At 36.0% G+C, this 16,207-nt stretch overlaps 1 protein-coding gene across 4 annotated transcripts in view; it reads left to right on the top strand.

Annotated features, from left to right (window-relative positions):
- Positions 1–16,207, top strand: part of LOC467214 (uncharacterized) — an 82,587-nt gene that overhangs the window by 6,716 nt on the left and 59,664 nt on the right. For all 4 annotated transcript variants that reach the window (XM_063792401.1, XM_054664829.2, XM_054664828.2 and 1 more), the window contains exons 3-7: positions 2,142–2,232; positions 4,712–4,740; positions 4,835–4,907; positions 6,423–6,680; positions 8,713–8,783. In XM_063792401.1, the coding sequence (XP_063648471.1) occupies positions 2,142–2,232; positions 4,712–4,740; positions 4,835–4,907; positions 6,423–6,680; positions 8,713–8,783 (522 nt within the window). The remainder of the gene's footprint in view (positions 1–2,141; positions 2,233–4,711; positions 4,741–4,834; positions 4,908–6,422; positions 6,681–8,712; positions 8,784–16,207) is intronic.

Genomic DNA, 16,207 nt, shown 5'->3' with positions numbered 1-16,207 from the left:
AAATGAACAGACAAGTAAATTTCTATATAACAGAATGTTATAGGTAATATGCAGAAGATATCTAATAATAACATCTAGTGCATTTCCAACATATGGCTTAAATTAATGTTTAGGATATAAGTTCACATGAGTTATGCAAATATGTTATAAATAAGAAGGAAATAAATTAGAACTATGTCATCAGTAGGAAAGCAGATTACAGTATTTTTCTAATATCCTCTAACTGTAAGCTCAGATTTGGATTTTAGATGAAAAATTTTTTAACTTTCTTTTAGCCCCAACCTATGCTCTTTTAAATATATCTTTTCAGGTTGTACATTACTCTTTATAATTTTGATTTTCTATTCTTTCTCCTGGTGGAATATTGATGCAACATTTCTTTTCTCTTTTATCTCTCTGTAGTAATAATGTTCCAGCTTTCACATAGTGGTAGATGACCATGTTTACCCGAATGAATGTCTTATTTTGTAGGAAGACAATTGAAGTCTTTATTAGAGAAATACTTACAGAAAATTGTAAATTCTAATAAGTATTTTTAGGGCTATCCTATGAATTAAAGTCTCCATATATATCTGTACTTCTCCATGTACCTTACTGCAATTCACGTTATAAGAATGACACTCATAAATATTACCTCTTAAGTATGTCTAATGAACAAATTTGGGGAGAAATGTTAAATCCTTTTGTAAACTGTAAAGTGTGTATACAAGTGTAGGACAAAATGATCACAGTGGGATTCAGCGATTTAGTAAATATTGAGGATTCTTTTTGTAAACCTGAACAATGAAATGGCAGTAGTGCCGAGAAAAAAAAGGGAAAGTTAGAACAGGCATGTCGACTTCTACTTTGGTTTACATTAAGTTTCAGCAGACTATGGGAATATCCTAAGGGAATCCAGCGATTTGGCACTTGAGACCTTTCCAATGAGATTCTGTTTTTGACCTTGAAGGAATTTCTGTTCTTGACTCCTGACTGTGTGCTAGGCAGTGAGACACTGAATGTAGAAGATAAGGCTTATGATAGAGTAGTAGGAGCAGAAAATCAAGTAAAGAACAAACACTTCTAAGTCACTATAAGTGCTTCCTATAAAGAAAACAGAGAATGTTAGGTTAGGGCACATTGAAGAAGTGCGTAGTTAGGATGGGGGCCGGAATGGGAGTAGAACTGTGTTCTCAGAGAAGATCTTTCTGAGTGTGACATTTAAGCTGCCAACTAGAGGACAAGAAGCAGCGAGCCATGTGAAAGTCTAGAAGGAGGATATTCTGGACAGAGAGAACAATGGGTCCCATCTGTTTTTCATTTTGTTCTCGACATCCAAAAAGCGGGAAGTGTGGTAAGCATCCTCGTCCTCATGTGTATTATTAGAATGTGTAGAAAAGAGAATGTGTAAATAAGGGCCTGGGACAGTTTAGATGCTTCATAACAAATGTTCTTTTCCTTCCCTTTTTACTAACTCTTGCTTTACTTTCTTGAAGTTATTTCTTAATTGGGAAATAATTGCATACTATATCTAATATTTGCTTGCTTCTATTTAAACAAGGCATAAAGAAAAAGCTTCTTACTATTTTGCCATTTTCCCTGTCAATAAAAATTTTACCAAAAATATTTTGATTTTTCCAAGCCCTTCCTCACCTAAATAAAGCAGCTTTGACAATGTTCTGCTTACACTCAATGTAACATACCCTGAAGTTACCTATCATGCCGAGTATCTTATTTTAACACTAAGATCATTTATGTAATTAGAAATATTTTAAATATGAATGTTGTAAGTATTATATCAAGTGTGCTGGTTTTTTTTAATGCCCTCTTATTGTTGGTAGTGAACACAAAGTAGAGTTAGGTATTTGAAGTTAGTTCCTCGCTGAAATATACACATGAGCTAATATTGTGTCTGTCACAGTGTTTCCTTTGGCTTTCTATGTTCAGTTTACAGAGTCAATAGCCATATGGAGATAAAAGTTTTGCTTGATCTGGAGAGCATATATGAGTTTCTCTATTGAAATATTTTGGTTTTCAATACATGCTTTCCTTATTTCTAGGTCTCATTGCTTTTAAATCAGGAAATTCAGAACATGATTAGGAAATATTGAGAAATTCATTGTTTTTTCATTGAAACTCATTATTCAGTATAATTTCAACAGACTACCTTTGAGAATGTTCCACAGAAATATGATAGTCACTTAACTGGAGCTGATGGTCAAAGAGGAAAAAGTACAATAAAGGAACAAGAAGGTAGGAACTGTATTTTATTTAAAAATGTGACAGAATGTTTATTTAAAAACATGAGCTCTGTTACATTCTAGTAGCCAAGGAAAATAAGGTATTAAGTGCATAGTCAAAAAAAGAGAAGTGAAATAGTGATATGTTGTATATTTTGTAAGGCATTAGCAACCGATTTAATTGAGAGTGCCACTAAAGGAGCTGAATCATTAGTTCCAATTCAAGATAGTCTAAGACCTGAGGAAAGTCAGAAAATAAGGAAGAAGAAAAGAGTAAATGAAGGAATGAAGAGTGAAAAAGGCAGAGAATACAGGGAGTAAATGAAGGAAAAAGAAGCAGATATATGCAATGATGGGTGATAGAGTAAGATAATTATTTGGGGGAGAATATAAAGTGAGCTTCCAGTACCGAAACTTGTCAGAGAAGTCAAGCAAAATGTTGCCACTCTTGCCATTTTCCTTACTTTTGGGAATGCATTAAGGATGGTGGTACCTGACCACGCAGAGCTGTGTTTCATCTGCGATAGAGGAATGTAATGTATGGTCAGCCATGCATAAATTACATGTCTATAATTTAATGTGCTATAAAATCTTGTTTCTTCATGGGACAGTATCTTAGGGGCCAAAAGAAGAGCATTGGAAAGAACAGGGTAGGATTAGTTATGGAGAGATCAAGGAAGCTATAGCCTGATAAAAAGTTCATTAGTAACTTTACGACTTGTAATGCAGCTTAGATTTGGAGGACGTGATAGGGTGGAGCTTGAGGCTGGATTCCAAAAGGGCAGGTTGAGGTTAACGAATGTGGGAGCACACTCAGTATAGACCAGAGCTTCCCAAATTTTAACAAATCAGCTGAGGACCTTGTTAGTAGTGCAGATTCTGATTCCACAAGTCTGCGATTCTGCATTTCTAATAAGATCTCAGGTGATGGCCGACCCTTCTTGTCCTAGGACCACACTCTGACTAGCAAGGGTATAGCTGTGCCTTTAGAGGAATCTGGAAGAAGAGCCCTTGGATCACCACTCAAGACATAACAGGATCGAGAGAAAGCATGATTTTCCTTTTATTTCTGAGCGTGTTTCTAGCCACAGGGGAAGGAGAAAGAGATGAAGAAATAGAAATCATCGCTGGAAGATCCCACTGCTAAATGAAGAGAAGAGAAGTCATGGGAATAGTCCATCAAAAGAAGGCAGAAGGGTCAGAATCAGGACAACAGATCTAGAGATTACTTTTGCAAAGGAAGAGGGATAGTGAGTGGAGGAGGAAGGAGGAAAGAAAGAAGTTGGCTAGTTAATTTTGGAGTTGATAATAAGGAAACTTGAGAGCTCTCACTTCTGATGGCTGCAATATATTGGCACTCAAACGGAAGATTAGGTGATTGCTGTTCCAGGAATTACTAGAAGGAGGGAGTGCTAGAATGGGGGTAAACCACAGGAGCTAATTTCTTCTCTCTGTGACTATCAGACATCAAAGATGCATGTTTTGTTGATATGAGTTAATCAACTGAGGTGAAGTTAAAAGTAGGTGCTTTGGCTGCTTTTTCTTTAAAGCAGCCGATTTTTTTTAATAGGATGCCTGTTTTGTAAAAGTTTATCATGGATGACATGATATGCCAACCCAAATTAAGTTTAGAAACAAAAAAATTACAAAGTTTATTCCTCAAATAGAAAAGGCATTATTTTCCATAAATATTACACTCATTTTGATATATAAAAGTTCAGGAGTAGCTAATAATTGTGTAGCAATGCATTTTTTATTAATATTTCAATGTTGAAAGCTTCTTATACATTATTTTTAGAAATGTTTTATATACCTTCTTGCATGAGTGGATAAAAAAATTTAAGATGGCCAAACTAGAGGATATAAGAAATGTAGACCTATCAGTAAGCCCAAATAGGTATGGAAAAAAAAATAAACATTTTTATGAACTATTTTGCTGTAAGTGTGGATCCAAAGTAATCACTTCAGAACACTTTCTCTGATGAGAAATGAACTAAACATTCAAATGAACTGTCATGACAACTGTGTGCTTCCTACATTCTAGGACCAATTGAAGGACATAGTAGGTACTTGTAGTAGAATGGTATAAATGATTCTGATGTGTCACATTAAAGACACACTATAGCGTTCTACCATCAGCTTGGACATTTATCTGCCCAGGGTCACAATTTGCTCTGCTGGTTAAAGATCACTTTTCTCCTCCTCAGCATGTACACATGGTTGTGTGCATACTTTTCTATTTTAGTTACAGATATCTGAATCAGAATCTTGCCTTTGAAATGTTAACTGCATGTTTTATTCAACCTATCTTCTTAGTTTTCTTCAGGATATTTCTGTCATGTTGCTGTCCTGACAAAAGAAACGCACCCCTAAATCTAAACTCATTATTTTTAAAGTGAAGCACTAAGGTTCAGCTTGATACTAACTCTGAGTGTATGGTTAGCTTTATCATATTTATATATAATTGATTATATATCCCTTTTGCCTTCTAGATTCTCTTGAGCAATATCATCACTTGAAGGTAATAACTTTTCTATATTTATCTTTAATTATTAACCACATAGCATATGAAACATATATTATTTACTAATCATTTTGTCTCAAAACCCTTTCAGCCTAAGGTTGAAATCAAAGAGTGTGTTTCGAACCAGGCGGTCGGAATGAAAGATGTACAAGCATGCACATCAGGTAAAAATTTTTGCAATACAAATTTAACTCTGGAAAGGAGCACGTTAAAATATTCTAAATGCTAACAGTCTTCATATTCCTATGTCTTTTTTCAAATTTGATGGATAGATTTGATATATATAATGCAGACATTTGCATTGGTATCTATGTTTGAAAAACATTATATTTAGAAGCATAAGATAGATTTTTAAAATGTAAGCTCTGACTTAGATGTATCTTCTTTTACGTATTACTACGCTGAAGTTCTCAGTTGGGAATACCTATACTCATTCGGATTTCACAGAGGTGAATTATGAGACTACAATTTTTTTTCCCATGTTTGGAATGCTTCTTGAAATTCTGATCTTTACCTAGAGGAAAGCTTTCCTCACTAACATGTCAATTTTGTACTAAGTTTAATTACTTCATCCTAGTGTTGTTAGACTGATGATCTGAAGCAAATCGGATGCTTTGATTATTTTGTGTGTGTGTGTTTGTGTGTGTGTGTGTGTGTGTGTGTGTGTGCAGGGAATATCTTGGATTACAAAAATGAGGAAAGTAATCTTTTTTTTCATGGCTATCTGGCAGACACACTCATTTCAAAGAATGATTCTGAAACTTTATACGCTTAGGGTTTTTTGTACAATTAATAATTATTGCATAGAAGTAACCAACACTCTGAATTAGGTGTTTGTCATTGTCATGCAGTTTTCATACGTTTTACTGTGTATGTGTATGGCCATAAATCATATGTAGCATTGGTGTTTCTGTCCTAAAATTTCAATCATATAAATGATTGTACATTATATATATTATTCAGCAGCTTTCTTTTGCTTACTCAGCATTACGTTTTTTAGATCAGTCGATATGTTTTGTTCACACCCATTGATTTGACCAAAGAGATCATCGCTATTTTCAGAAGGAGCTCTAGCTGAGTTTACATTTCCTATAGTATTTCATGCTATAACAGTACTACATTTAATTAAACTCTCTTCATGGTGAGAAAAAGATAAAAACATTAAAAAACGATGGCAGATTCCAAAGAGCTGTTGTTTAAGTGAATTGTGTCTATTGATATTTACTATATCAGAAACTGAAGCTGAATAATTTAAAATATAAGCATGCACCACCATGCATTCCAATAGTCATTATAACTCTGGCCCATTAAGCACCCATGATCTTATGACACATCATGTGTCTAATGGTTAAACATAAGTCTTGTTAGTAAAAGAAAGTTGATATTCCTGAAGAATCTTTATTATTAATAAACAAAGCTCTCATGGAAAATAAAATATATAATATCGCTGAGTGAATCAAAGTAACACTAAAAAATAAAAATGTCAAAGATGATCATTAATAAAACCTATGTGAGTGAATGGCAAGTATGGGACATGTAGAATACAATAAGCCATGCAGGAGTGGTGTGTTTCTGGGGGAGTGGAGGACATGGGACTGCTTCTGTTTTAGAAGGAATTTCTCCACGTTAGTCAAAGTGTATTATGATTTACATTCTAATAATGAAAACTTTACTTTCAGCTTTTTCAGCTTTGGATTTTAATAGTTTGACCTTTAGTAATGAGCTTCATGAAAGATCTGAGAATTTGAAAGTTGGTGATCTATGTCCATTTGTATCTCCACCAATGACCAACACTGTGTTGGGATCCACAGACTTGGGGCAGAAGAACTTAATAGATCAAGAAAAGATGACCACTGTAGGTGCGCTTCTATTTTGGAATCACACTCTCCGTGACCTGTGTGAGTCACAGCTACCAGAAAACAAAGATAGCAAAGAAGGTAATAAAGAAGCATAGAGAATTCAGTCCCAGTGTAGCTGTACTTGGCTTCATAATACCATAGTTGTAACTTTTAAAGAATCATTTTGTGGCAAAGTGTGTATTGTGTTTACACCCCCCTTATACAAGCTACAACCAAACAGAGGACCTATCAGCAGGGCATTTGTGTTCTTCCTTTAACCAAAGCAACATAAAAATAACAAAGAGAATGAGATGGACAAGTAATTTTGTTTAGGCTAGTATTTAACATAAACTTGAATGTGAGTCCAAGGATTACATGTAGAACTTTGGGACTGGAGGGGAAATGTAGGCAAGGATGTAAAGATTGCCTGCTCAAACACAATGTGGTTTCTTTGTTTTATTTCCATAGGTCTGAATTTGTATCAGTTGTTACTATATAAAATGTAGCCCAAAAAGCACCTTCCAAACCCCCAAATTAAGTTATTTTTAATAATTTCTGTGACTTTATGTAGTATAGAATTGACTTTCCCAGTATGAATGGATATCCTTGAGAATTTGCTAGATGGTGTCTTTTCGGCTGTGTCCACATAGTGTATCACCTTGTTTTAATGAGTAACAATTTACTAGGAATATTGGTTTGAAGGAAGGTGGTGTCATTTAAAAAATAACATGAAAATACATTTTAATTTTACTAGGACACATAATCTGTTGAATAACTGCATCTAATATGTGTTCTACTTTATGTCCCAGTTAAATTCAGTGTCTTTAATCAGGTATATGATCAGATCTATATAGTAATAAATCATAAAATATTTTTGCACCCAATAGTTTCATTTCCTTTTTTTACACGGTGAAACCCAGTTTCTGGAAAAAATAGAAAAATTAGCCGAACATGGCAGCACGTGCCTGTGGTCCCAGATACTCAGAGGCTGAGGTGGGAGAATCTCTAGAGTCCGGGAGGCAGAGGTTGTGGTTAGCTGAGATTGCACCGTTGTGTTCCAGCCTGGGTGACAGAGCAAGATCCTGTCTCAAAAAAATGAAACAGAAGAAAAAATGATTTGAAAGATTGTCCCATACAGTTTAGGACAAAGGGGATAATAGACATGCATAGAAAGAATGTACATTTCAGGTGATAAAGATATACTAGAGAAATCAATGCAGTACTAAGGCAGCCCCAAGGAAAGAGACATCTGTTTATCTGAGGAAAGATAGCAAGAATCAAGGAATACTTAACACAGCAATGTGAGTGATGAAAAAGAAATGGTTAGAATAGTAGAGGAAAACATTTCAGATATCCAGAGTAGGATGTCCACTGGTAAAAGTATAAACGGTTACAGTAATTCTGGAAATCATTGATCATAGGCATAGTGTGTTGTTAAGACTGGTACTACTGGGCCAGGCGCAGTGGCTCATGCCTGTAAATCCAGCACTTTGGGATGCTGAGGGAGACGGATCACCTGAGGTCAGGAGTTCAAGATCAGCCTGGTTAACATGGTGAAACCCCATCTCTACTAAAAATACAAAAATCAGCTGGGCGTGGTGGTGCATGCCTGTAGTTCCAGCTACTTGGGAAGCTGAGGCAGGAGAATCGCTTGAACCTGGGAGGTGGAGGTTGCAGTGAGCCTAGATCATGCCACTGCACTCCAGCCTGGGCAAAAGGGCAAGACTCCATCTCAAAAAAAGAAAACAAATAAATAAAATGGTACTATTATGAAGTAGAGAACAGTATATACAGTGTTACCATAGATGTTCTTAGTGTATTTTTACACTTTGTTTCATTTCCAATGGTTTTGTTTATTTATGTTGGGTAGATACATTGGTGTGAAAATCTTTGAGATGTTTTGTATGGCTTGCACTGGTGATATCTAGTGTCCTCGAGTGGTTTGTTGAAGTTTTGGATAACTGAAAGTATTTCTTAAAGAAATAAATATTTCACTAAACATTAGGCTTCATTTAAAACTCTCAATTTATAAAATACTATGTGTTATTTTCCATCTATTTTTATAATGACTTTAGCCTTTATCTAACTCTTCTAAGTAGTTCATTTTAACTAACTGTGGATTTGTCAGCAGAACAAGATTTAGAAGTGACGTCAGAGCAAGAGCCAGAAAGGCTTGAAGGAAGTGAAAATAACAAGCCACAGGTACGTAAAAATTTGAACTTCAATACTGATTTTATATTGTTTTCTTTGCTCTAATGACGTGACATAGACCAAATGAAATTATTCACACTAGCTGTTTGGAATCAATAGATCATAATTTAACATTTAGCTTTGAAAGCATTTTTAATGATATATAAATTTTAAAATATTCTTAGAATCTATAGTATCTCATAGCTATTGTTTAACTCTTGATATAGAGGCAAACAATTTTTAGAATTTTATGTGGTCTTCCGTTTTTATAACCTCCTTACATGATAAAGAATGTAACATTGAATGTTGCATTTTACTATTTAGCATTAGAAATGATAAACAATTGAACAGTAATGGCCGCTGAGCTAAATTCATGTGAAAGGAGTACTCATTCCCAGTAGTTCAAAATTTGGAGATTTATATTGCCAATCATTAGTGCCAACATTAAATATTTATTTTGGCTTTTGGTCTCTAGTTCACTTCGTTGTCTACATTCAGGGAGAAAATGGGCTTATAAAATCAACCCAATCGTGCCTTGTAGATTGGGACCTTTGGTGTTAAGATACAAACAGTAACTTTGTGACTTATTTCAATGCAGGAAATCAGTAAATATTACTAATTTTAAAATCCACTGTCATTAGTGGACCTTGTAATACATTAAAACTGTATTTAAGCACAGAGTGTATCTAGATACATAACACTATCTTATTATGATAGATCATTGGAATTAAAATTTAAGAATTTGCTTTTTCTGATTGGTGCTGATTCGAGCTCTGAATAATTTAAAGTTTACTCTTCTCCAGTTAATAATCTTTAGAAAAAGTGCTTAAATGCACTGTAGGGCTCAGTCTTTAAGGTGTCGTATGGTAAAATCTTTTTAGATAAAGAAGACTTTGCAATGCTACAAATCATCCACTAATTCATTTTTGGTAGATTTAACACATCATAATTTTTATTTATGTATTTATTTTTAATTTTTTGTGGGTACATAGTAGATATATATGTTTATGGGGTACACAAGATGTTTTGGTTGAGACATGCAATGAGAAATAAGCACATCATGGATATGGGGTGTCCATTCCCTCAAGCATTTATCCTTTCAGTTGCAAACAATCACATTACACTCTTTAAGTTATTTTACAATGTAAAATTAAATTATTATTATTATTAAGTTATTACTGACTACAGCCATCCTATTGAAACACATCATAAATTAAGTTGAGTGCAAACAAACAATGACAGTTTGCTGGTTCATGTTTCTCTCCTACTTTAGGGCGAGGTAAATTATTTTTTACTTCTTAATTATAATCCAGTGATTTAGGAGGAGCTAGACATAGAGTAATAATTTTAACAGTCGAATTTAAATTATTTTCTAATTTTAATTATTTTCCAGTTTTTCTTTGTTCTTTTTACTTAGGATTTCTTTGGCTATTGTGGCTTTTTGTTGGTTCCATACGAATTTTAGTTTTTTCTAATTCTGTGAAAAATCATGTTGGTATTTTGATATAAATTGGGTGGAATCTGCAGGTTGCTTTGGGCAATATGGTCGTTTTAATGCTATCAATTTTTTCAATCCATGAGCATGGGTTTTTTCATTTATTTGTGTCATCAACAGTTTCTCTCACTATATTTTGTAGTTTTCCTTGTATAGATCATTCACCTCCTTGGTTACATATATTCCTAGGTATTTTATTTTGTTTTATTTTTGTTGTTATTTGTAAATGGGATTGTCTTCTTGATTCAGTTCTCACGCTGATTTTGATAGGAATTGGGTGGAATCTGTAGGTTGCTGCAGTAGAGAAATTCTACTGATTTTTGTGTGTTGATCCAGAAACTTTACTAAATTCATTTATCAAATCTAAGGAGGTTTTTGTGGAGTCTTTAGGGTTTTCTAGGCATAAGAGCATACTATCAGTGAATAGAGAAAATTTGATCTCTTCTTTTTTAATTTGGATGCCTTTTATTTCTTTTCTCTTTGCCGATTGCTCTGGCTGGGACTTGCAGTAGCAGGAGAGGTGAAAATGGGCATCCTTGTCTTGTTCCTGTTTACAGAGGAATGCTTTCAACTTTTTCCCTCTTCCATATGATGTTGGCTGTGGGTTTATCATATATTGCCTTTATTATTTTGAGATATGTTCCTTCTATGCCTAGTTTGTTGAGTTTTTATCATGAAAGGATGCTGGATTTTATCAAATGCTTTTTCCACGTGTATTGAGATGATTAAAAGTTTTTGTCCTTAATTTTGTGTGTGATGAATCACATTGACTGATTTGCCTAACTTAAGCCCTCCTTGCATCCCTGGAATAAAACGCATTGGATCATAATGTTCTTACTATCTTTTTGATGTGCTGTTGGATTCAGGCTGCTAGCATTTTGTTGTGGATTTTTGCATATCTGTTTATCATGGATACCGGTCTGTAGTGCTCTTTTTATGTTGTGTCCTTGTCTGGTTTTGGTATCAAGTTAATATGGGCTTCATAGAATGAGTTAGTGTGAAGTCTGTCCTCGTCAATTTTATGGAAGAGTTTCAGGAGGATTGGTACCAGCTCTTTTTTGTATGTTTGGTAGATTTTGGCTGTGAATCCATCTGGTCCTGGGCTTTTATTTGTTCAGATGTTTTTTAGTAGTAATTCAGTTTCAGAATTCATTATTGGTTTATTTGGGATTTCTATTTCCTCCTAGTTTAATCTTAGGAGGTTGTATGTTTCCAGGAATTTTTCCATTTCCTCTAGGTTTTTTACTATGGGAGCAAATCATTGTTTATAATAAATAGTCTCTGATGATCCTTTCTATTTCTGTGGTATCAGTTTTAGTGTTTTCTTTCTTATTTCTGATTTTGATTATTTGAATTTTCTCTCATTTTTTTGGTTAGTGTAGCTAGGGCTTTATCAATTATGTTCATCTTTTCAAGGAGTCAGCTGTTGGTTTTTTGATCCTAGGTATTGTTGTTTTGGTTTCTATTTCATTTAGTTCTGCTCTGATCTTTGTCATTTCTTTTTTCTGCTTTGGATTTGGTTTGTGGTTAGTTTTCTAATTTTTTAAGGCCAATGTTAGGTTGTTAATTTATTATTCTTTGTATTATTTTAATGTAGGCATTTAATGTCATAAAATTCCAGTGGACTTAGTATGCTATATTTCCATTGCCATTTGTGTCAAAATTTTTTTTTAATTTCCATCTTCACTTCTTTGCTGACCCAAAGATCATTCCAGTGCATGTTAATTTCTATATATTTCTATAATTTCTGATGCTTCTCTTGGTTAAGATTTCTAGTTTTATTCCACTATGTTTTCAAAAGATACCTGATATGATTTTGATGTTTAAAAATTTATTGAGACTTATTCTATGGCCTAACATATGGTCTATCTTGGAGAATGTTCCATGTGCTGATGAGTAGGAGGTATGGCTTTTAGTTACTGGGTAGAATGCTCTGTAAATACTGGTTAGATCAGTTTGGTCTGAAATCCAATTTAAGTTCAAATTTTCTTTCTTGATTTTCTGTTTCAATAATTTCTCTAGTGGTGTCAGTGGGGTATTGAAGTTCCCCACTCAGACTGTATTGCTGTCTATCTCTATATGTGGTTCTAATAATATTTGTTGTATAAATCTGAGTGCTCCAGTTTTAGGTTGCATATATATTTAGGATTGTTTTTATCCTTTTGCTAAATTAATCCATTTATTATAATATAATGACATTCTTTGTCTTTTTTACTTTTTTTAATTGAAAGTCTGTTTTATATGATAAAAGTGTAGCTATGCCTGCTCACCTTTGGTTTCTGTTGGCATGGAGTATATTTTTCCCTTCCACTACTTTTGGTCTACAAGTGTCCTTACAGTTAATGTGAGATTGTTGTAAGCAACATGAAGTTCGGTTATGTTTTTAAATCTATTCCACCAATCTATATCTTTTAAGTGGAGCATTAAATCAATTTAAATCCAAGGTTAATATTGATACGTGAGATTTTATTCCTGTTGTAATGTTATGTGTTCCCTGGTTGTTTTAAAAGTTCTTTGTTTCTTGTTTCCTTCTATCTGTGTTTGTGGTCTAATGGAGTTCTGTCATGTTGCCATTTGATTTCTTTCTCTCGCCCTTTGTGTAACTGCTTTTAGAAATCCTGTTAATTTTATTCTATGTTATTTATTGATTTATTTTAGAGACAGGGTCTCACTCTGTCACCCAGACTGGAGTGCAGTGGTGGAATCATAGCTCACTGCAGCCTCAAATTTCCAAGCTCAAGTGATCCTCTTGCCTTGGCCTCTGATATAGTTTGCATGTTTGTCCCCTTCAAATCTCATATTGAAATGTGATTCCTGATGTTGGAGGGGGGCCTGGTAAGAGGCGTTTGCATCATAGGGTCAGATCCCTCATGAATGGTTTAACCCCATCCTTTGGTGAAAGTGAGTTCTTGCTCTGAGTTTACATATCCTTGTTTGAAAGTGTGTGGCACTTCCCCCCTCCATGCTCTCCTACTCAACATGTGCCACACCTGCACTTCCTTTGCATTCCATCATGATTGTAAGCTTCCTGTGGCCCTCGCACCATGTTTCCTGCACAGTGTGCAGAACCATGAGCCAATTAAAGCTGTTTTCTTTATAAATTAACCAGCCTTAGGTATTTCTTTATAACAATCCAAAAATGGCCTAACACAGAAAATTGGTATCAAAGATTGGGTGTTACAATAAAAATACCAGAAAACCAGAAGCAGCTTTGGGTTTGGGTGTTACAATAAAAATACCAGAAAACCAGAAGCAGCTTTGGGTTTGGGCAGTGAGCAGAGACTGGCAGAGTTTGGAGGGCTCAGCAGAAGACAGGAAGATGAGAGAAAGTTTGGAACTTAGAGACTTGTTAAGTGGTCAGAACCAAAATGTGATAGGAATCTGAGCAGTGAAGGCCAGGTCTTAGATGGAATGAAAAAGTTGTTGGGAAATGGAATAAAGATCACCCTTGTTATGCCTTAGGAAAAAATGTGGCTGCATTGTGCCCAAGTCCTAGGGATCTGTGGATATTGAACTTAAAAATGATGACTTAGGGTATTTGACAGAAGAAATTTCTAAGAAGCTAGGAGTTCAAGAAATAGCCTGACTGCTTCTAGCAGCCTACAGTCAGATACAGGAGAAAAGGAATGGCTTAAAGTTGCAACTTGTATTTAAACTGGAAGCAAAGTGTAAAGCTTGGAAAATGTACAACCTGGCCATGTCATAGGGAAAGAAAAAGCCTTTTCAGGAGAGAAATACAATGGGATGTGGAACAGCCACTTGTTAGAGAGATTATCATAACTAAAACATAGCCAAGTTCTAATATCCAAAATGTTGGGGAAAATGACCTGAAGGTGTTTCAGAGCTCTTCCCGGCAGCCCCTTTCATCACAGGCCCAGAGGTCTAGGAAGAAATAATGGTTTCAGGGGGCATGCCCGGGCCCTGTTAACTCTGCTCAGCCTCATGACACTGCTTCTCACATCCATGCCACTTTGGCTTCAGTGGCTCAATGGGGCTTAGGTACAGCTTGGGCTGCCACTCCAGTGAACACAAGCCATAAGCCTTGGTGGCTTCCACATGTTGTTAAACCTGCAGGTGCACAGAATCCAAGAGTGAAGGAGGCTTGGTGGCTGCCACCTAGATTTCAGAGGATGTATGGGAAAACCTGGGTGCCTAGGCAAAAGCCTGCTGCAGGAGCAGAGTCCTCACAGGGAAAAAAAAGCCTCTCCTAGGGCAATGCCAAAGGGAAATATGGGGTTGGATTCCCCACACCAAGTCCCCACTGTGGTACCACCTAGCGGAGCTGTCAGAAGTGGGTTGCTGACATCCAGACCCCAGAATGGTAGATCCACTGGCATCTTGCACCCTTCACCTGGAAAAGCCACAGGCATTCAACTCTAACATGTGAGAGCAGCCACAGGGGCTGCAGCCTGCAAAGCTACAGAAGCAGAGTTGTCAAAGGCCTTGGGGGCCCGCACCTTGCAACCACGTGCCTTGGATGTGAGACATGGAGTCAGAAAAAGGATTATTTCAGAGCTTCAAGATTTAATGACTTCCCTGCTGGGTTTCTGACTTGCCTGGGGCCTGTTGCCCCTTAATTTTGGCCAATTGCTCCCTTTTGGAATGGGAATGGTTGCCCAATGCCTGTAGCATTCTTGTATCTTGGAAGTAAATAACTTCTTTTTGATTTTACAGGCTCATAGGTGTAAGGAACTCATCTCCAAATGCAACTTTGGACTTGGGCCTTGTGACTTTTCAGTTAGTGCTGGAATGAGTTAAGACTTAGAGGAACTTTTTGAATGCATAATTATATTTCAAAATTTGAGAAGGTCATGAGATTTGAGCGGCCAGAGGTGGAATGATATGGCTTGGAAGTTTGTCCCCTTTAAATCTCCTATTGAAATATGATTCCCAGTGTTGGAGTTGGGGCTTGATAGGAGACGACTGGATGATGGGAGCATTTGGCTCCTGAAAGGTTTAGCCCATCCCCTTGCTATTAAGTGAGTTCACATGAGAGCTGCTTGTTTAAAAGTGTGTGGCACCTCCCTCCTCATGCTCCTGTTCTCACTCTTGCTATGTGATGTGCTTGCTTCCCCTTTGCCTTTTGCTGTGATTTTAAGCTTCCTGAGGCTCTCACCAGGAGCAGATGCTAATGTCACACTTACTGCACAGCCTGCAGAACTGTGAGCCAATTAAACTTCCTTTTTTGTAAATTAACCAGCCTCAGGTAATCCTTTATAGCAAGGTAAGAATTTCCTACTAAGCCTCCAAGTAGCTAGGACTACAGGCATACACACCACACCCAGCTAATTTATTTTAAATGATTTTTGTAGAAATGCCATCTTGTTACATAGCACAGGCTGGTCTCAAATCCCTGGCCTCAAGTCATCCTCCTGCCTTGGCTTCCCAAAATGCTCACATTGTATGCATGAACCACTGTACACCAGCTGTGAATTTTACACTTCAGTGTGTTTTTATGATGATGAACATTGACAGCTGTTTTCCATGTTTAGGCCTTCTTTGAGCATTTCTTGTAGGGCTGATCTAGTGGTGAAGAATACTCTCAGCATTTGCTGGTCTTGGAAAGACTTTTGTTCTCCTTCATTTATGAAGCTTTTTCTAGCTGGAGAGAAAATTTTTGGATGGCAGTTTATTTCTGAAAGCATCGTGAAAATAGGATCCTAATCTCTTCTGCCTTGTAAGACTTCTGCTGAGAAGTTGGCTGTTAGTTTCATCAGGTTTCTTTTATAGATGACTTGATGCTTTCTTCTTGATGATTGTAGGATTTTTTCGTTCCTGTTGACTTTAGACAGTCTGATATCTATATGGCATGGTATAGTCTTTCAGAGTATTCATCTGGTGTTCTTTGGGCCGATTGGGTGGGTGTGTGTGTTTGTGTGTATGTGTATATATATATATATTTATTTATTTCAGTGAGCACCTTCACTTTTTTTGATATCCC

The sequence above is a fragment of the Pan troglodytes genome, chromosome 14, assembly GCF_028858775.2.
Source record: "Pan troglodytes isolate AG18354 chromosome 14, NHGRI_mPanTro3-v2.0_pri, whole genome shotgun sequence".
Taxonomy (NCBI): Eukaryota; Metazoa; Chordata; class Mammalia; order Primates; family Hominidae; genus Pan; species Pan troglodytes.
The sequence above is the reverse complement of the archived record's forward strand: the minus strand, read 5'-3'. Positions and strand labels throughout refer to the sequence as shown.